General features: G+C 42.0%; 1 protein-coding gene across 8 annotated transcripts; it reads right to left on the reverse strand.

Moving 5' to 3' along the window:
* LOC100196829 (mitogen-activated protein kinase kinase kinase 7) lies at positions 1-23,881 on the reverse strand. Of its 8 annotated transcripts, none has more exons than XM_045720771.1 (17): positions 23,083-23,881; positions 22,356-22,466; positions 22,173-22,238; positions 21,991-22,036; positions 20,374-20,512; positions 19,360-19,484; positions 17,854-17,982; positions 17,242-17,372; positions 16,911-16,992; positions 16,483-16,601; positions 16,068-16,215; positions 8,500-8,580; positions 5,960-6,027; positions 4,987-5,089; positions 4,321-4,504; positions 3,716-3,831; positions 1-1,828 (listed from the first exon to the last, which is right to left on the reverse strand). In XM_045720771.1, exons 1-16 carry the CDS (start codon positions 23,161-23,163, stop codon positions 3,753-3,755), a joined length of 1,692 nt encoding a protein of 563 aa, XP_045576727.1. In that variant the 5' UTR covers positions 23,164-23,881; the 3' UTR covers positions 1-1,828; positions 3,716-3,752. The 8 variants fall into 8 exon arrangements, with proteins under 8 accessions (XP_045576727.1, XP_014060453.1, XP_014060452.1 ...); XM_014204978.2 differs by having other exon boundaries at positions 4,321-4,382; positions 23,519-23,875; XM_014204977.2 differs by having other exon boundaries at positions 4,321-4,382; positions 23,083-23,873.
* Between the last annotated feature and the right edge of the window lie 272 nt (positions 23,882-24,153).

Raw genomic sequence — 24,153 nt, forward strand, 5'->3', positions numbered from 1 at the left:
TGACAGATATCATGATTTATTTTGCAGCCTATTGACATCATTCATTTGACCAGACAATCAGCCTCCTGGTAAACCATTGGCATAATATACAATTCTCCCTCAAAACAAAAGTCATACCTTTCTCACTGACTGACTGTCCATTACATTCAAATGAGGCGTAAGTGAATCCCGCAAAAAAAGGAATGAAAAAATGAGTCAAATACTTTAAAATCTAGCAATCAAATTCTAAGGCAACATGTGAACTAAAAACAAAATACATAAAGGCGAAGGATAGGCCTCTTGTACATCTCTGCATTCCCATACCAGATAAAAGTATAATTCCTAACACCAAAATGGATAGGAAAAAAACAAAAGGAAACAAAATGAAGTCATGATAAACATGTTGCACTTTGAACCTCGTAAATAGTTTATTTTAATTAAACAGGTTGAGAAAAGAAGTCTGTCGTCTTTGCTTGTGGTTGTTGAAAGCAGACTATCAATATTTAATCTCTGTTTGAGGCTCAATCCATGTTTCGATCCAGGTACTTGTGACAAGCCAAGTCCTTCCTTTTTTATCAAAGACATCATGGATGTGCAAGGCATATGTAAAATACATCACCCGGTAAAATAAATAGAACATACATTAAATACTTTCAGATAGGTTGTGGTGGATTTCTTTTGTAAGGGGTTGTGCTCACCCCCCCCCAAAAGGGTGGCTATTTTTGCATTAAAGGGTAAAAAAAAACACAAAAAAACACTTAAAGATAAGTCAAATAGATTCTGGTCATAATTCATTAAAACACCAACTTCTGCACATAATTCACACTTTTTGTCTACACCGTCTGTTTTTCACATTCTCAAGGACACATGGCCATTGGCCAGTTAGGAGGACAGGTCAGGGTAAAACTAACCAATGGGAGGAGGGGTGGACACACACTGACCAGGCAGCCCAGGGGAGGGTCCGAGGGGCCCTGAGAGCAATAGAGACAAACACATTTCACACCCCTCACTGGCCTCCCTCTCCAATCAGGCTCAGCAGTTACTGTACTCACATACTTCAAGAAGCAGCAGCAGTTACTGTACTACGCTCACACACCTCAAGAAGCATTGCTTCCTGACTAAAAGGATGGCTGACAATCGATGCCTAGAAGCCCACCTCTCTGCCCAGTGTGTTCACTGAACCCAGGACAGGCAACCCCAGGACTCCAACCTCTTTATGGGCAGAGAGAGCAGATGCATGCTGATTGTTTTGGCCTGCTATCAAAGAATATACTGTAAAGATGTGCGAGAGACATTCCATAACAGCTTGATTGAGTGCACACCTCATATTCCGCTCCATGTTATCAGCAGGGTGTGTCTATAACGCAACATGCAGGTACACAGTAAAACACAGGTCTCTTTACAGTACAAGGTAAAACAAGATCCACTCACTGGAACCTACAGGGTGAAGGCGTGGGCACCTAGGTTGAGATCATAGTTGTCATGGGGCAGAGGGAGGAGGAGGAGATAGTGTCAATTCTTCTGAAGGTAGGGTCTGGGTTTCAGACTAGACTACAGGTGACCCCGGACAGAGCAGAAGCAGGAGAGGAGAACAGGGGATATGACATGGGGACACTTTGTTTGTGTGTCTCTGCAGCATGATCCAGGTGGCGGCCAGCTCGTGGCCCATCACGAGGTGCCCTGTCTCTTCTGTTGCTGGGCACGGATCAGTTCCAGCTGCTTTTTGCACTTCTGGTAGTAGGTGGACAGAGACTTGTTCTCCTCCAGCAGCTTCTTGTGCTCCTGGACCAGGCGGGACGTGTTCTGCTGGTCCTTCTCGTCTTGGTCCAGTTCAGCGATCAACTCTTTCCTGGAGATAGAAATTGGTTTTATTTACACATACAAATATATCTGCCACAATGGTGGACTTGAGCAGTTTACAATATGGAAAACTGAACTGCAGTGCTGCAGCTTACATCAGATAACAAGAACATTACTAAAAAGAGAAGCACATTGCAAAAAAGGTAAAAATGCAAACAGAAAGAACAATACATTTTTTATTTATTATAATATTATACACACACAAAAATAAACGCAACATGTAAAGTGTTGGTCCCATGTTTAATGAGCTGAAATAAAAGAGCCAACAAATGTTCCATATGCACAAAAATAGTATGATCATGATCATTACAAAGGTGCACCTTGTGCTGGGGGCAACAAAAGGCCACTCTAAAATGTGCAGTTTTCTCACACAACACAATGCCACAGATGTCTCAAGTTTTGAGGGAGTGCGCCATTGCCATGCTGACTGCAGGAATGTCTACCAGAGCTGTTGCCAGATAATTTAATGTTCATTTCTCTACCATAAGCCGACTCCAACATAATTTTTGAGAATTTGGCAGTACTGTACATCCAACCGGCCTCACAACCACAGACCACGTGTAACCACGCCAGTCCAGGACCTCCACATCCGGCTTCTTTACCTGCGGGATCGTCTGAGACCAGCCACCCGGACAGCTGATGAAACTGAGGTGTATTTCTGTCTTTAAGAAAGCCTTTTTTGTGGGGAAAATCTTATTCTGATTGGCTGGGCCATTGGCTGGGCCTAGCTCCATCCATGGTTGCGCTCCTGCCTAGTCATGTGAAATCCATAGATTAGGGCCTAAGTAATTTATTCAAATGTACTTTTCCTTATATGAACTGTAACTGGGTAAAATCGTTGAAACTGTTGCATTTACAAGGCCCAATGCAGCCGGCTTTGTCTCAATATCAAAAATGTTCTGTGTGATTGTTGATTTGTTACAGTTTTTATTTAAAACAAATATAGTTTCTCAGCAATGCACACTTTCTCAAGCAAGAATTTAACTCATCACGGTCAGAGTGCTCTGATTGGAGAGAAAACTAGCTGTTATTGGCAGAGGTTTGGAACTCTTTCCATTGGTATATTTACCACATGGTGATGTCACCAGGTAGGTTAAAACTAAATCCCACCAAAACAGGCTGAAATATCAGCTGGTCTTTTCAAAACAGCTCTTACACTAAAAGGGCATGATCATCATTTTCACCATTTCACAGTATTATTTGCATCTCATAGTGTGGAAATGTATATAAGACAGGAAAATCACGCTTTTGACTACACTGGGCCTTTATTCCGATAATGGTGAATTACTCAGCTGTGCTTGAACAGGGGCACTTCACAATAAGCACAACAGAGGCTGGAGAGAGATGCAAAGGAGCACCAAAGCATCGGATAGCTCGCGTGAGAAAAACGCTGACTCCACAAACACGGTAGTTTCCTTGCTAAAGTCATCGTCTATAAATATGAGCTGAGCTCTTTAGCCAAACACAGCCAGTTGCTCCACTGCGCTCGACTTCCACAGCATAGATGGCCTGTCTGCCTTGGATTTGTCATCGAAATTCAGTAAATCCCTTTGGGTGGCCTTCTGCATAGTCATACGCCCAAGTCTAAATACGTGTTACACATCCGATGGAGCTGCTTGTTATGTTAGTCACAAGACAGCCCATCCCGTAACACGGGAGATGTTCTTTAAACTGTTTATATCAAAAATGTGTGTATGGTCACATTCAGCAGGGCTTACAGTACAAGAGGTAATTTACATTAGACACTGCAGTACCACATCAGTCCCCTTAAAAAAACAACCCAGAACGAACAAATAGCGTATTATCTCAGCACTTTGGTAGTGGCTGAACGCTTGCCCGACAAGATGGAGAGGTACAGTAAGGGTTCACTACTTGCCTTCTCTGGATCAGTAAGGCGATTTCTGTCTGCACTTTCAGGTACTCCTGGGCCATTTTACAGTGCTGCTCAAACACGGCCATGGACTCTTTGGAGTTCGGGCAAGGAGCGAGGGGCTGAAAATAAACCACGCATGTTGTCATTAATTGATCTAGGGAGCTTATAGCCAGTTAGATGTATTGCAAAATGTATTTCTATCAGCTCTCAGAATCGTCGGAGCTTTTAAAAATACACAACATGTCTCACCGCCGTTGCCGGTGGGTATTTATAAAGACATTCCGCTTTTGAGATAGCATCATTTTCTCACTTTGACAACAGAAGTAATCCCTGCACTAATTGAGTTAATACAGTCAATTTTCAGTGTCCTTGAAAACATAGTTGAGAGGGAAAACCTCAACATTTGAATTCAAACACAAAATATAGCAATCTACAAAAGAAAAATAATCAAGAGTTTGTCAAATGGCCAATCTCGAGGCCAATTTTGACAGGTCAGACAAGCACTTGAAATGGGATGGGAGTGGGATCAAGCTGTTTTGTGGCATAAAAGAATGCTTAACATTAGCAGGACAGGGTCGGGGGAGGTCCGGTATGAAATGGAACCCTACCTGCAGCTGGTGGTCCAGAGTGAGATATGCCATGGGAATGGAGTTGTCTGAGCCGTTGGTATCTGGGCAGGAGAGAGCAAGACTTGTGTTTGTTTTTGGTCTGACAGTGACACCAGCACAGGCCCAGGCGGTGCAAGATGAGTCGACTGGGCAGGCACACAGTTATCAATAGACACCAGAAGTCCTTCAACAGAAATAGACCTGTGTCAGTGTCCCCGCCCCTCTCAGGCTCCGTGTGACAGGAGACCAGCGCCTTAAATCATTGATGAGGATTACGTAATGTCTGCAGAACCTGCTCAAGTGATTTAGGCCCCCATCCACAATGACATTGATGCCATTACAGCACTCAGGGTTGTGAGAGGGTGACACAACCAACACGAGACGCTGACTTCATTCAATCAAACTGGTTCTAAACGCCAACCTTCACTTTTTCGTCTCTCAACAGTACAAAGGGAATGGGATACAATGACTTGGGATCTTACATTAAGCAACAAGTTGAGCACCAGCATCAATATAGGATAATACAGTAAGGAACATGGGCAGTATGAGTGAATTTGCTAATCAAATTATTATTATTTTTTACATGTACCAAACTCCTTCCAGCTTCATCTGTAGAAGTAGCTGTAGAGATGAGCATGTTTGAGAGACAGAGGTAGACTACTATACCTGTGGGGTCATCGGGAGAGAAGCTGTACCCTCTGCTGTTGGTCTTATCAGGCGGCATCATCCTCACACTGGGACTGGAGGACCTGCTGCTGTTCCTACTCCCCTGTAACAGGACCACAACACAGTCAATCACGCATACAGCCCCTGTAACAGGCCAACAACACTGTCAATCACTCATAGAAGAAATGGCCCTTTTGTTTTTGTCCATGGTGCATACATCTGACACTCAAGCAAAGTCAACAATGACAGCGGCAACAGAAACCCACATGGCAATCCTGAGCCTGTTCCACTGGGGTAAAACAATGCTTAGTTTGTCAAGTAAAAAGTGTCAAGTATAAAGGGTGAAAAACAAGGTCTAAAGTCTGTCTGTGGTTATGTACACACTTCCGCAAGAGAGAAACACAGAAGAAAAATCAGAGGTACCACCATCTCTGTCACGCTATTGGGAATTCATCAAAATATTCTCTTTCCTAATTCACAAAAGAGCACAAGAATAAATAAATCCGCGTCCAAAGTCTAGTTTCTTACTAAACTCAGTGAACTTTGCTACCGCATAGCGCTGCACAGGAAGAGGTGTGCCTTTTAACAAAATATACTGTAGAAATCAACGTTTAAGAATGCAAGGATGTAGGGGCTTATTTGAAGGTTGTCCGTAGGGGGGGGGGAGACAATGTTCTTCCTACACCTGGAATATCTTGATCTTCTCAAAAGTGACATATCAAACAGTATTCTCCGTCACATCCTGTAGCATTTCCCCCCCATGGGACACCTTGTTTGACCGAGCATGTATCAAATCCTCCGAGAGCAAGCAAAACATGATAGGGGTGATCAGTCAAAATGCAAAACAATCCAAAGAGGGGAGAGAAGATACTATACCACTCTAAAAAGGAAAACAAATGAAAGGCTTCTGAAAGGCTTCTGTACGGTGCTACACTCGACAACCCAGGCCCTGTTCTACTGCAGAGCATCTTACCTGGCTGGACTCTGTGCAGATCCCCGGGAGGTCCTGTACAGATCTACGCCTCTGCGCCTCACAGGAGGCTGTGGAAAGGATGGAGCGAAAGGGAGAGATAGAGAAAAGAAATAGAGGGGGGGGGACATGAGCGAGACCCAGAGACAGTTCCAGGGGGACTTGTCTGTTGCCTGTCTGCCTGCCTGTGGTGTGGGATGAGGGGGGGTCCAATCCACAGAGCCAGGACAGCTGCACAGATTTAACCCCCGACTCCCTGGCCTGTCAACATGTGCTATGGCATGGCCGTAACGTGACCATAGAGCAGCAGTTATCCCCCCAACCTTTACACTAACACGGCACAACACACGCGCAAACACCACCACTCCATTGCAGACCACACCTACTGTACCACATGAATAGGTAAGCCTCACTGTGTCACGTGTTTGTGCAGATCTGCTTGTTTGGGTTGGTGGGGCTGGTGATGGGGAACTAGGCTATTTCAGGGCTCACAGCACATTGTAGGGTCTCAGACAAGACTAGCAGGCCTGGCCCTGTCCTGCAGTCTTCCTCATTAATCCCCAGCCAAGGTAAACCTGAGGTTGGCTCTGACCTGCATGGCATCTTCAGAATAACAGGAGAAATTCCAGCCATCTGGCAGTTGAAGATATTATTAGTTCCATCTCTGCCAGAGAACTTTGAACAATGTCTTCAGAGTCACGTCTTACTGTTGGAATATCAAGCTGCTGGAAATTACCTGTCAATGAGAGCATTGTGGTCTTTTTACCCTCCCGCACACTCCATGCTGTCAATCTCAGAGACCCATACAATACAATACAATTTCGACTACTGCAATGTGGGACACATTAATGGTAACCATTCAAATATTACATTTGGGACATTTGAAGTCAGTTGCTAGAAATATGACATTGCAATATGACAAACCTGAAATAGTTGTTTTTTATATAAAAATCCTGGTATGGAACCTAACATCTAAAACTACCAGGAATGTAGGTTTGCGAAATGTGGCACTACAGGGAACAGGGATGGGGGCAATTGCCCCTCTGTCTATTTACTGGTCTAAGTACTGGTCTAATGGTCTTGGGATTTTAACTTGACCTCTCCAAAGTAGGAGATATCTATAGCACAACACGTTTAAACCAATAGACACACAGGCAGAGACACACAGGCAGAGACACACAGGCAGAGACACACAGAAACAATACACTGAACGTTGGATTGAGACACATGCTCATCTGTCACTGCAGTGATTGTTGCTCTAGGGCGTATACATCAGAAAAAGTTCCTGTTATTGTCCTTTTGCGTGTAAAAAGAATACTTGGCGACTATAGGCATTTTAAGGTCCAGCTGACTACGATACAAAACTGAAGACATTTGAATTAGAATGCCAATCCAAAACGTTTTTTAAAAAATCAAGTAACGCCTCGTAGTAATTGAGCTACTAAATAGAGACTGGTGTCAAATGAACTGGAGGAATGAGTGACATCCAGGTGTGCCACATACAGTGATAACAACCCTGTCATACCTTTAATATCCCCTTACGTCAGCCCTCTCCCTTAGTCACTCGGTTTAATTAACTACTCATTCAACATGTCTTATACAGCTCCTACTTCCTAAATAGAAAAGGACTGTGATATCCAGTGCTGCTGTCCCCATTTCTTTCATCCTTATCTCGGATGGTAATAATAGCTGTGTGACCCACAACGTGAGGGAAATTAATCAAAATGACTTTTACAAAGTTAATGGTTGTAAAGAGAAGAAGCAAAAAATATATTCGCAGAGCTTTTAACAGACGTCCTCTATGCATGAGAGACAAGGACGAGCTGAGAGGAGAGAGCTGAGAGGGGAGCTAGCAACCAAGCCAACTGATTTACTCCCTCCCTGCCTGCAGTATAAGCAGAACGACATCTGAGAGACAAACAGGACCATGAGTTATGCATCTTATCACACCAATTTCACCCCCCTCCTCTCCGATGGCAAATATGCTGATTAGATAACCGGTCTGTGCCCCTAAATCAAGAGTTTATTCTATTAGTTTTGCACCAGGCTAACTCAAGTCTGGATTCATCCATGAATCTGGATTAGATAAATAGAATAAAAGACGGATCTATGTGAATTGAAATGGCTCCATCAGCACCTTGTGGCTAGAGGGTGAAACCCCAATAAGAATGCCACCATGTTAACTCATGCCCCTTTTAACATCTTGTCAAATTCACAAAAGACAAGCGAGGAAAGAGAACTCTGTGTTACTCCAGGTTTATCATCATTCATAAAATAATGACTTATTTAGATTGGGGAATATTTCGTTTTTTAATATCCCCATAATTCAATTCAAATGGAAAAAGCAAAGACAAAGTATAAGGTGTTTGGCCAGTTGGCCCCTACAGGAGCCAGTGACCCTTGTAGGCTGTGATACCTGGAGTAACAGACACTACAGGAACAGCAGTGTCAGAGCCCAGAGCAAACAGAGGAACCCGCTGATTCAGTTCAGTCAAGCCAGCTACACCCAGGGCACCAGGTAGCCTGGTGGTCCGCACTGGTACCTGTGAAGACGATCTTGGGAACGTCCAGAATGGTGCCAAATGACGCCGTTTTACGGTGGCCTCGTTTATACTGGGGACGTGCTGCAACAGATACACATACACACACACACACAGCTGGCGTACACATGCATGCAGACAAAGAGAGAGGGCCCAAAGCTGGAGCATACATGTCGGACGGTGCCCTCTCCCCCTCACTCGTCTCTGGACTCTACTGGCATGCAGAGCACAAAAGTACATGCACATTGCACGGGAAGCATGCGTACTGTGGTCAGTTGATTGGTTCGACATCACAGCGCTAGCGATGCCGATTTAGGCCCGGCATGGGAAGTCTCAGCACAGACATGTTAGGCATTCAGCTACACGCAGCAAGCAGTTTGAATGTACTAAAATGAATATTTATTATGAATCCACTTAGAAAAGATGATCAAATCAGATAGATGGCTCTGAAGATTGTAATATACACAGTAACTACAGCATAATTGATTTAACTATTGAAGAGTTGAGGATATACAGATTAAAGCTAAATACATGATTATTATTCATATGATATACCATTGACAACAATAACACATGGAATGTTGAAAATAATTGATATCGCAAAAACATTCTCAAAGAAAGCATGAGGGAAAACCCTGACAAGAGACTTAATTATAGCTTTTTCATGCCAAACAGTATTTGACTGCCTCCAAAGCCTAAAATGTTGACATGACAGGGCTGATGATGAATACAAGGCATCCTCTCAGCCTTCGATCTGTGTGAGGGAGGGGAGATGATTGGCACCAGTGCCGAGGGGCATATGGAGGCATTTATATGAGGGGTGAGGCATGCAGTTTGACGGAGAAGGAGACATGATATTCGCTTCTAATGGCATAGATATTTCTCCATCTCTCGTATTGGGATGAAACCCACTTCAGTAGCTGATGTAAGATTACTGTATGTATGTATGCATGCATGTATCTATCGATCTCTCACAGAACGCCATGGGCAGTTTATGTAAAACATTTGCATATTCATATGTGCATCTCTGAGGACTATATCTTTGGCACATCTTCAATGTGACAGAATCTGTATCTCCATCAGTGTTGGGGTCGTTACTAAAAAAAAATGTTTAATATATTACCTATTACTTTTTTAACAATAACAAATTACTTGACTTATTACTCCCTGGGAAAAGTAATTAGTTACACTACTTGTTATATTACTTTTGCATTACGCCCCCAAAACATTGTGTCCTCACTCAATGTAAACAATGTCAACATTACATAGGCCTAAGGCACGGTCTAAGGCACTGCATGAGGCGTCACTACAGTCCCTGGTTCGAATTCTAGGCTGTATCACATCCGGCCGTGATTGGGAGTCCCATAGCGTGGCGCACAATTGGCACAGCGTCGTCCAGTTTTGGCCGGAGTAAGCCGTCCTTGTAAATAAGAATTTGTTCTTAACTGACTTGACTAGTTAAATACAGGTTACATTTAAAAAAAAAAGTTTAAAAGTTGCCCAATAATGACAGATTCTACTGTGGATAAGGGCAGCATTTCCTCAACTACATACCCAGCTACAAGTTTGTTGAGCTCTCCATCGGTTACAATGTGTCCTCCAGAACAATTCAAATCAAGTCTTGGTTGTTTGGATGAGGTAGGCCTAAAGCAGGGATCGTCAACTAATTTCAACCAAATTTTTCTTGAGGGGACGTTCGAGGGATTGGAACATAATTACAAATAATTGTAGACTGCAAACTAACCGCAAGAAGCCCAAACATATAGAATATTTGACTAAAACAATCATTTCAAACCTTGCTTACATTTGTATATGATCACGTCTCTCTATTATGCGTGGGAATACTTGTGAACAGATACCAAGTTATAAAAATAAAACAAATGTAACACACACACACAGTACCAGTCAAAAGTTTGGACACACCTACTCATTCAAGGGTTTTTCTTTATTTTACTATTTCCGACATTGTAGAACAATAGTGAAGACATCAAAACTATGAACACATATGGAATCATGTAGTAACCAAAAAGGTATTAAACAAAACAAAATATATTTTATATTTGAAATTCTTCAAAGTAGCCACCCTTTGCCTTGATGACAGCTTTGCACACTCGTGGCATTCTCTCAACCAGCTGCACGAGGTAGTCACCTGGAATGCAGGTTAACAGGTGTGCCTTGTCAAATGTTAATTTGTGGAATTTCTTTCCTTCTTAATGCATTTGAGCCAATCAGTTGTGTTGTGACATGGTAGGTGTGGTATACAGAAGATAGCCCTATTTGGTAAAAGACCAAGTCCATATTATGGCAAGAACAGCTCAAACAAGCAAAGAGAAACGACATTCCATCAATTACTTTAAGACATGAAGGTCAGTCCATCCAGAAAAGTTTCTTCAAGTGCAGTCGGAAAAACCATCAAGCGGTATGACGAAACTGGCTCTCATGAGGACCACCACAGGAAAGGAAGACCCAGAGTTACCGCTGCTGCAGAGGATAAGTTCATAAGAGTTACCAGGCTCAGAAATTGCAGCCCAAATAAATGCGTCACAGAGTTCTAGTAAGAGGCACATCTCAACATCAACTGTTCAGAGGAGACTGTGTGAATCAGGACTTCATGGTCAAATTGCTGCAAAGATACCATTACTAAAGGTCACCAATAAGAAGAAGAGACTTGCTTGGGCCAAGAAACACAAGCAATGTCTTTGTGAGACGCAGAGTAGGTGAACAGATTATCTCCACATGTGTGGTTCCCACCGTGAAGCATGGAGGTGGTGTGATGGTGCTTTGCTGGGGACAATGTGGGTGATTTATTTAGAATTTAAGGCACACTTTTTTAACCAGCATGGCTACCAAAGCATTCTGCAACAATACCGTCATCCCAACTGGTTTGTGCTGTGTAAGGGCTATTTGACCAAGGAAAGTGATGGAGTGCTGTATCAGATGACCTGGCCTCCACAATCACCCGACCTCAACCCAATTGAGACGGTTTGGGATGAGTTGGACCGCAGAGTGTAGGAAAAGCAGCCGACAAGTACTCAGCATACGTGGGAACTCTTTCAAGACAGTTGGAAAAGCATTCCAGGTGAAGCTGGTTGAGAGAATACCAAGAGTGTGCAAAGCTGTCATCATGACAAAGGATGGTTACTTTGAAGAATCTCTAACATTTGTTTAACCTCTCTGGGACATGTGGGACGCTAGCCCGCGGGACACACTGCCAACAGCCAGTGAAATAGCAGGGCGGCAAATTCAAAACAACAAAAATCTCATAATTAAAATTTCTTAAAAATACAACTATTATATCCCATTTTAAAGATAATCTTCTCGTTAATCCAACCACATTGTCCGATTTCAAAAGGCTTTACGGCGAAAGCATAACATTAGATTACCGTAATTTCCGGACTATTAAGCGCACCTGAATATAAGCCGCACCCACTGAATTAAATGTTTTTATTTTATTTTGAACATAAATAAGCCGCACATGTCTATAAGCCGCAGGTGCCTACCGGTACATTGAAACAAATTAACTTTACACAGGCTTTAACGAAACACGGCTTGTAACAAAAATAAATAGGCTTTAACGAAACACGGCTTGTAACAAAAAAATAATTAGCAGTAAGCTTTAGTTGTCTTTTTGCACTGAGTCAATTCCTCACGCTGCTGTTTCCAACGTCTTATCATCGACTCATTAAGACCAAGCTCCCGTGCAGCAGCTCTATTTCCTTTTCCAACAGCCAGATCAATCGCCTTCAACTTGAAAGCTGCATCATATGCATTTCTCCGTGTCTTTGCCATGATGAGGGTGACAAAATGACTACCGTAATCAGAATGATGAAGTTTGAGAGCGCTCGATTTAATCTAAACAGTAAACAAAAAAGTTGTTTGACCTTAACCCATTCGGCAATTTCATTGCTCTAATGAAAGCTTCATGCCGCCAAAAAACTGAGCACGTTACAGAATGTGTTTTTTTGGAGAAAAAAAAATTGAAAGCGGGAAAAATCCATATATTAGCCACGTCATTGTTTAAGCCGCGAGGTTCAAAGCCTGGGAAAAAAATTGCGGCTTATAGTCCGGAATTTACGGTATGTTAGGACAGCGCCTAAACAAGAAAAACCACACAGCCATTTTCCAAGCAAGGAGAGGTGTCACAAAAACCATAAATACAGCTACAATTAATCACTAACCTTTGATGATCTTCATCAGATGACACACCCAGGACTCAATGTTACACAATACATGTATGTTTTGTTCAATAAAGTTCATATTTATATCCATAAACCCCATTTTACATTGGCGTGTGATGTTCAGAAATATTTTGCCTCCCAAAACTTCCGGTGAATGAGCACATCAATTTACAAAAATACTCATCATAAACGTTGATAAAATGTACAACAGTTATTGAAAGAATTATAGATACACTTCTCCTTAATGCAACCGCTGTGTCAGATTTCAAAATAGCTTTATGGCGAAAGCACATTGTTCAATATTCTGAGTACAGAGCTCAGCCATCAAAGCAAGCTATACAGTTACCTGCCAAGTTCTGGAGTCAACTAAACTCAGAAATAGTATTATAAATCTTCACTTACCTTTGCTGATCTTCATCGGAATGCACTCCCAGGCCTCCCACAAGAAATGTTCGTTTTGTTCGATAAACTCCATATTTATATATCCAAATACCTCCGTTTTATTCGCGCGTTCAGATCACTAATCTCAAAAGGCATAATGCGCGAGAGCAAAACCCGAGACGAAAAGTCAAAATAGTTCCATTACCGTTCGTAGAAACATGTCAAACGATGTTTACAATCAATCCTTAGGGTCTTTTTAACATAAATCTTCAATAATATTCCAACTGGACAATAGCGTATTCATTACAGAGGAAAAAGAAGGAACGGTGCGCCTGCGTAGTAAACAACTCGTTGGTCTCAGGCTTGAGACAGCTCTTATTCTCTCCCCAGTAACAGTAGAAGCATGAAACAAGGTTCGAAAGACTGTTGACATCTAGTGGAAGCCTTAGGAAGTGCAAAATGATCCCACAGACACTGTAGTTTGGAAAGGCAATCAGTTGAAAAACTACAAACCACTTCCTGGTTGGATTTTTTCTCAAGTTTTTGCCTGCCATATGAGTTCTGTTATACTCACAGACATCATTCAAACAGTTTTAGAAACTTCAGAGTGTTTTCTATCCCAATCTACTAATAATATGCATATCCTACCTTCTGGGCCCGAGTAGCAGGCAGTTTAATTTGGGCACGTCATTCATCTGAATTTCCGAATACTGCCCCCTGTCACTAAAAAGTTAACACTTTTTTGGTTACTACATGATTCCATGTGTTATTTTGTAGTTTTGATGTCTCCACTGTTGTTCTACAATGTAGAAAATAGTAAAAATAAAGAAAAAAACCTTGAATGAGTCGGTGTGTCCAAACCTTTGACTGGTACTGAAAAAGTGCCTTCAGAAAGTATTCATACCCCTTGACTTATTCCACATTGTTGCATTACAGCCTGATTTCAATATTTTTTTCTGAGCCATCCACACACAATACACCATAATGACAAGAGGAAAAATTGTTTTTAGACATTTTTGCAAATGTATTGAAAAGGAAATACAGAATTCTCATTTACAAAAGTATTCACAAACATTTGCTATGACACTCCAAATTGAGCTCAGGTGCATCCAATATCCTTTGATCATCCTTGAGATGTCACTAGAACTTGGACTCCACCTGTGGCCAATTCAATTGTTTGGACATGATTTATAAAGAAACACACTTGTCTAGATAAGGTCCCACAGTTGACAGTGTCAGAGCAGAAAGTCCAAGGAACTGGCCGTTGATCTCCGAGATAGAATTGGGACGAGGCATATATCTGGGGAGGGGTATACAACTATTTCTAGAGTGTTGAAATGTTATACCCAGACTGTGCCTAGAGCTGGCCGTCCGACCAAACTGAGAAACCAGGCTAGAAGGACATTGTCAGAGAGGTGACCAAGAACCCAATGACCACTCTGACAGAACTGCAGAGTTCCTTAGCTGAGATGGGAGAAAATGCCAGAAGGACATGAGTCTCTTCAGCACTTCACCAATCTGGGCTTTATGGGAGAGTGGCCAGACGGAAGCTATAGCTGAGAAAAAGGCACATGACAGCATGCCTGAAGTTTGCAAAAAGGCACGTGAAAGACTCAGAGCATAAGGCAAAAGATAATGTGGTCTGATGAGACAAAAAATGTACTATTTGGCCTGAATGCATAGCACAGCTCATTACGCACCTAACACCATCCCTACCTTGAAGCATGGTGGTGGCAGCATCATGCTATGGGGATGCTTTTCAGCGGCATGGACTGGGAGACTGGTAAGGATAGAGGGAACAATTAATGGAGCTAAATAAAGGCAAATCCTTGATGAGAACCTGCTTCAGAGTACAAACAACCTTAGACTCGGGGGAAGATTTACATTTCAACAGGTCAATGACCTCAAGCATTCAGCCCTTTGGCTGTATGCGAAAGTCCTTGAGTGGCCCAGCCAAACCCCAGACTTGAATCCCATTGAAAATCTGTGCAAAGACTTGAAGATTGCTGTTCACCGCCTCTCCCCATCCCATTGAGAAAATCTACAAGGAAGAGAATCTCCAAATTCAGATGTGCAAAGTTGATAGATATACTGATGACGACTCAAAGCTGTAATCGCCGCCAAAGGTGAATCTACAAAGTATTGACTCAGGGGTATGAATACTTACAATGTGTAAATTAGATATTTCAGTATTTAATTAGCAACAACTTAAATTCTAAAAACATGTTTTCACTTTGCCATTATGGGGTATTGTGTGTAAAAATCTGTTTAATCCATTTTGAAATCAGGCTGCAACACAACAAAATGTGGAATCAGCCAAGTGGTATGAATACTTCCTGAAGGCACCGTATATATCTTTTATTTCATTTATTTTAGCTCAGAAAACTCTAGGCCAAATAAAAACAGGGCTGCCAGTTGGGGAACACTGGCCTACAGTAATCTTCAGCAGCAGTGGTCAGATCTCGGGGGTCTTCCTCTAAGAGTTTTGTGTTGGCGTGTTGCCTTTGCAAGTGCTTCAAGAGATTGGAAGTCGTGTTTCTAGCAGTGAAAACGTGTTTCTCGCTTGGGCACAACATTTTACAGTTATATTCTTGTCATTTTGTCCTACCAAAGTCAACGTTTTAGATGCTTCTGCCATTTTTCATCTCCCCACAGTTATTAAAAGTGTGTGTGTATAAACAGAAACTTGGTGAGAAGACAAATTCATTATATTTTTATATTGCGCCAAGAGGGAATAAATCACAAATGTATTAAGATCAATACCTGTAATAGGAAGGGAATGATAGCAAAAGTAAATACCCATTTATTTGATCAGTAACTGTAATATTATTACTCAAATTGGAACGGTAACTCCGTTATATTAATCATTACCGCAAAACATTACATTGTTACCCGCAACACTGATCTTCATACTCTATAGCAGTGTGTGGGTGTTACAAAAATATGTAGACCTATACTGGTCCTCTTGCATAATCCATTGTGGGGTATGTAGGTTGTAGATTCTGACGTTACCTGCAGCAGCGAAAGGCACCCTGTGCTCCAGCTCTGACAGGTCTGCGCTCATTCTTTTGCTCTCGGAGGCCACCAGGCTGTGGGTTCGCCCCGACAGGCTCTCAACACTGCCCCCTCTGGACAGAGGCAGGCTTCGCAATGGGTCTCCCTGAGAGCACAGACAAAACAGATACTGTACATTTTACTATTATTCACTTAGGTCACCAAATTATGGTTTAGAGTACTGATGATTACTTCAAAATGACCATGATTACTTTCATATGAGGCTTGTGTAAATCGTTTTGTTTATATCAACACACGTAATTGCCTTAATTTGTCTACCTTTTCTTTCTAGTCACTTGACAAAGTAAATTGTTCCAGTTTAATTGTTGTGGTAGAAATGGCTAGCAATGTACAGTACAGCTTGCTGCTTTACCTTTGGCCTGAACTGATGTGCAAACTGAGGTTTGATCTTGATTGTGTCGTTGCTCCCTTGAGAGTACCCATGCTCCATGTTTGTGTCACTCTTGCTGCTAGTGCAATCCACATAGGAACCTATAATACCCAATGGAGAGGTAGTGAGACAACGGAGATATTCCGTAATATTCCACATTACATCAATGATGTTTCATGAAGGTAAAACTATAGTGCAGGTTAAAAAAGCTTCCATTATTTCAAGGATATAGATTTCTATTTATTTATTTAACCTTTATTTTAGCAGGCAGTCCCATTGAGACCAAGGTCTCTTTTGCAAGGGAGCCCTGCAGCTCAACAATAACCCAATCGGCAGCATAGGAGCATCTCAAATACGTCAAGAAAAATACAAAACACAATCATGAAAAACAACAAAACTCAGTGAAATACCTGTGCTGGAGGCCGAGTTACTCTGTCCTTCATCTGAATACTGGTAAGGGTATTGCAAGGGTTCATCAGATCCTGGGAAGCACTGGAAAAGAGGTTGACAAAGAATGTAAGGGTGCCATTACCAACACTGACCGGTAGATAAGCAGTCTGAGAACAGGACACCATGGAAAGAGTCCTGCATGCATCCAGGGTTAGTGTGGGCATATAATTAAAAAGAACACTGGAATGGACATTGTGGCGGTCAATGACTGCAGGACGGCCATCTTGGTCAAGCAATCTTTCATTTAATGCATCTCTATGAGTATGAGTGTGTGTCTAGGAGGGCCTTTACCCTCATAAGATGGGTCATGATCTTGACTATCTCCTCCATGGAGGGCCTCTGGGAGGGGTCTTTGGACCAGCAGCGGGTCATCAGGCTCTCGATGGGCTTGGGAAGGCTCTTGATGAGCGGTGGCCGGGTGCCTGAACACCGTCAACACAAACAGATAAGGATACATTAAATCAATATTCATCTCTATGAATACAAACAGTCACAGTAAAACGTATGGAAACTCAAATCTGTTAACATGAGGACGTTCCAGAAAGTTCATTGCAGTACAAAACACGAAGAACACTTGCAAATGACAGCCCTGCTGTGGAGGCTCTGCTAACGTGTCAAAGAAACAGGCGCAGCAGCAGTGTCGTGGCCCCAGGTGTGCTCCTGCTCTCAGACAGTCAGTGTTTCGTTAGCATTCTGCGCCATCACTCTGTGTGTGATGGAAGAAACCACGGGGAGCGCCTCACAGGCGAGTGTCTTTTAATTGCTCTTCACCGTCAGCCTCGTAACTCATTTAATCTCTCAGCAGGTCTCACTGGGGACCTGGCTCTGAAACACCAGGGCGATGTCAGCACCACCATGAACGAATTCACCTCCCCAACCTCCACCCCCACCACTTGGACTCACCGTTGTGCACCGCCCACATGATGCGGAAGGCCGGCCCACCGATCTCGTCAAAGGGCTTCCGGCGCGTGATCACCTCCCAGAGAATGATTCCCCAGCTGAACACATCACACTTCTCACTGTAATTGCTGCCTGAAAGCACAGAGGAGAGAAAGAGCTCCACTCAGGGCCTTTCAGATGGGGGGGGAAAAAAACTATGGGCTTGACATAGCTCTGATTGACTGATGAAAGGTAATTCTCTGAGGCACAGTTAAGTGAGGAGTGTTGAGGGAGGGGATGTTTATGGGAAAGCACAGGAAGCCTTTATTTGGTCTGCACCTTTAGACCACAAATGTGATGAAAATAAGGAGGCAATTTTACTTCAGGGCCTCTCCGGAGATGCATAATTACTGTGGCTATTACGGCGGAATTAAACTGCTCTTCACACACGTTATGGGCTATGTCCCAAATAGCACTCTATTCCCTATTTAGTGCACTATTTCTGACCAGGGCTCTGGACAAAAGTAGTGCACTATATAAGGAATAGTGTCATTTGGTTCTCAGCCTTAAAGTTGATGTGCTGCTTAGGCCTTTAGAAAACATTTCTCCCTGTGATGCAAATTAGCTTTAAGGTCATTCTGGGGGCAAATGTGAGGTGCTTAATTGCATGGAGTCATGTTACTCCCTCAACAAACAAGATAATGACTACCTCATTTGTGTTTCCTCCTGACCGCCTCAATGTGTTTTGTAAAACAAAGTACATTAGGCTACCACCCGAGAGCATAGACTCAAATGCTACATTCTCTCAGGGATGAAACCTTTCCTTCCATTCCAGTTTTTCTCCTAGGATTTATTTCAGCAGCGGTGGCAAAGTTAGCGTAGAGACAAAATGTTGCTGTTTAAAAGCTAGTTTCCTGCAATTCTACACATTTTGCCATGGCTTATGCTATCTGAGTGACTCAAACATAACAAAATCATTGGGAATTTTAGATTCTCCCTGACTGTCTTGTTTTTATTTGGTAGTTCTTAAAGATTATCTTATTTAAAAATATATAGCTCCATTTTTTCTACATACTTTATATCTGGTTTAAGTCGTTTAATTTAACGGTGAAACACTGCATTCACCTAAAAGTCTGTGTGCAACAATCATGCATACCACTCAAGATATGAATGACTTGTAAATTAAGAGAATACTAACAAAAGATGGATAAATTGTGCTTCGAGAAATTATGGCATCTACGTGTTTGCAGTGCCTTCCAGTGATCAAGTGAGTGACAAATCGAAAGCGGAGCACTATTACAATTAATGAGCACTTCCATCACTAGACATGAGCTCTACTATAAACCCTCTGGTCTTAACAGTATTATCACTTAAACACTTGACTATCAATGAACTCTAGGTGAACGCATTCGTAAAAGGCTACACCTGTTTAGATCGCACAAATCTGAGAACAAGGGCTTTCTAAGACAGAGGCCGGACAGACATCTCTTTGCATGCGTTTCAAAAGCGCCCCATGCAGCTCATGCTTGCCTTCAAACACCTCAGGGGCCATCCAAGCTGCACTTCCCTTGTTGTTGGTCATGTGGGTCTGTATGTCGCACGCGGTTCCAAAGTCACATATCTTCAGCACGGTGCCACCGGCAACAAGGAGCAGACTAAAACAAACAAGGAAACAAAGATCTACTCTAATGCTAGACGTGAACTTCAGAGGTTGGTGACGTGTGAGAATACGTGAAGGTAACTACCAGAGGCTGCTGAGGTCTTACTGGGTTACAAACACTTCATAAATCCAATTTCGATTCAAGGCAAACATTTCTAATCATAAAAAACTCTGAAAAAGGAAATACAGCAAGTAATATTCTTACTTTTAAACATACAAGAGGGAGAAGTGAAATCCCCTACAGAAAAGAACTCTACAACCACACAAATATTCTGGCAGCACCCACTGTGTAACACAAAGGACATGAAGGTTAGGTTAACAGCACTCTGTGGTAGCATCCCAAATAGCACCCTATTAACTACATATGAGCCCTGGTCAAAAGCAGTGTGCTATAAAGGGAATAGGTTGCCATTTGGGAAGTAGCCTGTGAGTTCAGCCAGTGGTCGACAGGCCTGACCCATTTCTTCCCAGGGAGTAAATTCTGGACAGGTTTCTAGGAAATGGACCAGCTGGTCATTCCCACAGTGCCCTGCCACTGCCAGGGACTTTTTCCCTGTCAGAGCCCAATAAATAACCTCTGGACCCGGTACAGCTACTCTAAGCAATTCAGTCAGAGGCATACTATGAAAACACTAAGGTCTCACTACTGATGCCAGATAAAAAAAATAAACAAACATTGGTATATCATAACAAAGGACTAGAGGATGACAAATGCTATGCTCTTTTGGTTTTAAAAAGTCAGATAACGCATTTCACGCTATTGCATAGTACAACATAGGCTACAACACACAACTAGCAAATGAAACTTTGAGTGGCAGAGCAAGCCACTTTATGGGCAGTGAAACAAGAGACAACAGAGAGTGAGGAGGTGGGGAGGAGCATACTTGGGTGGTTTGAGGTCCCTGTGAATGAGAGCCTTTGGTTTCATGCCATGGAGATAGGCGACCCCTTGGGAACACTGAAAACACCAGCTCATGGCATGGGAGGCAGTGTAACAGGGGAGGGGTTCAGCACCATGCAGCACTGTGGACAGAGAACACAGTCACTACCACAGAGAGTTCCAAATAAACACAGAACACATGCAACACACATCTCCACAAGAGACCTCGAAACCAATGCAAACACTCATCCACAGAACCAGTGGTGGGAAAAGTACCCAATTCTCATACTTGAGTAAAAGTAATGATGCCTTAATAGAAAATGACTCAAGTGAGTGAGTCACACAGTAAAATAATACTTGAGTAAAAGTCTAAAAGCATTCGGTTTTAAATATACTTCAGTATCAAAAGTAAAAAATTATCAAATTGTATTTGTCACGTGCCGAATACAACAGGTGTAGACTTTACCGTGAAACGCTTACTTGCAAGCCCTTAACCAACAATGCAGTTCAAGAAATATAGTTTAAAAAATATTTACTAAATTAACTAAAGTAAAAAATAAAATAAAAAGTAACAATAACGAGGCTATATACAGGGGGTACCGGTACAAGGTCAATGTGTGGGGGTACACGTTAGTCGAGGTAATTTGTACATGTAGGTAGGGGTAAAGTGACTACGCATAGATAATAAACAGCAGTGTAAAAACAAAAAAAAGTATAAATCATTTCTAATTCCTTATATTAAGCAAACCAGAAGGCACAGGTTTCCTTATTTTTTTTTTAATGGATAGCCAGTGGCACAATCCAACACTCAGACATAATTTACAAACAAAGCATTTGTGTTTAGTGAGTCCGCCAGATCAGAGGCAGTAGGGATGACAAGTAATGTTCTCTCGATAAGTGCGTGAATTTGACCATTTTCCTGTCCTGTTAAGCATTCAAAATTTAACGAGTACTTTTGGATATCAGGGAAAATGTATGGAGTAAAAAGTACATTATTTTCTTTAGGAATGTAGTGGAGTAAAATTAAAAGTAGTCAAAAATATAAATAGTAAAGATACCCCAAAAACTACTTAAGTAGTACTTTAAATAATTTTTACTTAAGTACTTTACACCACTGCACAGAACACACTCTTACAGACATGTCAGACAAAGAATTAAGAGAGTAGGCATACACCATTCAAATACACAGATAACCACCGAATAACATCAAAGTTATAGTTTCAAGTATTCAAAGTTGACAACCACAACTAAGAACGTCGACTTTACTGATCCTAAAATATTCCTTTGATAGAGATTCAGAGGGATAACAGGAGACAAGGGGGTAAAGTGCTTGTGCAGGTAAAAGGCCATTTACACTTCCTAACTCTGATACTCCACTCGCAGGTCACTGTGCAAGGACTGGCCAATGTAATAGTGAGCTATTTAAGGAATCATGACAATAGTGGGCTTATTAAGAGAATAGTTTGCATGTGGGTATTGGAGTTAATGACACATTGACTGCAATATTTCCACTTGTTTGGTATGGCAAGGCATGTGTTGCACTAATTTACAAACCATGTCAATGGCCAAGTCTACTGTGGTAGTGCAGTAGGCCATCCTACATAATCGCCCAGAGACCCACCATTGTACAGGGACCCCCCTTCAGCATATTCCATCACCAAGCAGACCTAGATGGGAAAATTAGCATTAGGCAAGAATAACAGAAGGCTAACAATGTACTGTTCCAAGGTATTTACAACAACAACTGGCAAAACCATAGGCTATAACACACTGAAATATTGGAGTTTTTAAAAGCTGACTTACTGGACTATTGCATGAGCCATACAACTTCACAATGTTGGGGTGATTCACACGTGAAAGTTGCCGCAGCTAGGGAGGGGAGACAAGACAACACAATCAAGATTGGTTTCCTTTAGTTGTAATAAACAGCCTTGTCACCACTTTGCAGAACATCTCTACTTGTAGCCCAGTATAATATGACAGTACCTCAACTATGAATGCTTTCCTTTCAGATTCACTCTCTATTGTCTTGATTGCGACGTCTTTGCCTTTCCATTTGGCCTTGCAGACAACACCAAAAGCGCCTCTCCCCACGACCTGAAAGAGAAGAGGTAGACAACATAAGCAAAGTGTGTTGGATGCATTGTTATTAATCCCTTATAATCATGACAATACTAAATCCACTTTCCACCTGGATATATTAGGCCTAGCTAACACTGTCGTTATTTTTTGTGGGCAAGTTCCATTACACAATCCAGCATATCAATCACAGTATGTGCGCAGTCAACATCAGCTGATGGAGAGGGGTCTTATGTCTATGTGTAGGGCCCACCTGTGGGGAACTGCAACTAACTAACTCGCTACATAATCAAAAGAAGAACTGCCAAATCGATTTGGAACATAGGTTGCTAGCTAACTGACTATTCTCTATCATGTCTATCTATAGCTTGGGCAAACTCATTGATGAATGGGCATAGCTATAGTGACATAGTTAATGGTCATGTTTAATTAACAAGCTTTTCAAAACCAGAGTAAACAAACATTCCTTGCGTGGTAGAACTAGCTAGTATGACAATTGAGATAAAGCATTGTGGCAACTTCAGCGTCATGACCTGGTTTTAATGTATATGGTCATGCCACTAACATAAGAGGATGACCTCACACGTGCCAATCAAATGGAATGTTGTTGATATATAGCTTTTTAGCTACTTACCTCCTCAACTTCAATATCCACATAATCTATTTCTTCAAAGGGATATCCAGGTGGCGTTTCGAGCATATCGGCGGAAGACATCGCTAACTAGCTAACTAACGTTACTCATTAAAACCAAGATGTTCTAAAATCAAATAAATAAATAGCTAAAACATGCATAACACGCGCACTCGAAGAAACAGCTAAAAAATAATATTGCATGACATAACTTGCCAAGACACTGGCGGACCCAACACGGAAATAAATACACTTTAAAAACTGGAGCTCATAAACTGTGTTAGCTGGCTAGATAGCCAGCTCAGTACAATCATACACAGCCAGCTGGTAGCTAACTGAGCTAGCTACTGTAGCTAGTTAACTAGCTAAGGCAGTTTACTAACGTTACCTAAAAAGACGACGACTGGCTAACTAGTTAGCGAACAATTTGAATACATACATTTTCAATTGCCATATCATGTACGCCAACGACGTTTGTTGACTAAAGTAATTCGGCAAGTTAGCTAGCTATATATGACACTAGGCCGCTTGGTGGCCTGGTATGGCAGGCCGTCGCCGCGGTAGACTGCGGTGCACCCCACCGGTACTAGTGGCTCGAGACATTGGGTGATTGATTTCCTCAACATTTAAAACTCAGAGAATCGATTTGACTCCCGGACATAACTTTAAAATGACGACTCTGAGACTTCTTCCATTATATACTTTTGTTTCCCCCCCCACAGTTCTTACAGGCAAGCAACTCCAGGAAGTTTGCTACCTTAATTATGACCCACCAGTTTTGTTCCCCGAATAGCATGCAGATGCAACTTCGTAAATAGTGTTGCTATAATAAAAAGGATGCGAGTTTTATTAACATTATTACAATAAATGCATGCATAAGTGTGTGCCTCTTGTATAAGTCTCTTACATGTTAATAATATACATACAGTTGTAAAACGCAAATGACAGCTGTGATTTACTGCCTGAATGTAAACGTTGTTAGAGTGACAAAGGTATAATACAATGCTACTCATTTTAGTGTTTCAAAATGAAATTGTAAATGTATCAAATGGCGCATCAATCATGATCCATCAA

This window comes from Salmo salar, chromosome ssa06 (genome assembly GCF_905237065.1).
Source record: "Salmo salar chromosome ssa06, Ssal_v3.1, whole genome shotgun sequence".
Classification (NCBI taxonomy): domain Eukaryota; kingdom Metazoa; phylum Chordata; class Actinopteri; order Salmoniformes; family Salmonidae; genus Salmo; species Salmo salar.

What these genes read in the sequence shown, in the direction of transcription:
- LOC100196829 (XM_014204977.2), bottom strand. Translation starts at nt 23,163, where the DNA reads ATGTCTTCCGCCGATATGCTCGAAACGCCACCTGGATATCCCTTTGAA. An exon ending in ATGGCTCATGCAATAGTCCA is followed by an intron (nt 22,037 to 22,172) that starts GTAAGTCAGCTT and finishes TTTCCCATCTAG; the next exon opens with GTCTGCTTGGTGATGGAATA. An exon ending in TCTGCACAGAGTCCAGCCAG is followed by an intron (nt 5,090 to 5,959) that starts GTAAGATGCTCT and finishes GTCCTGTTACAG; the next exon opens with GGGAGTAGGAACAGCAGCAG.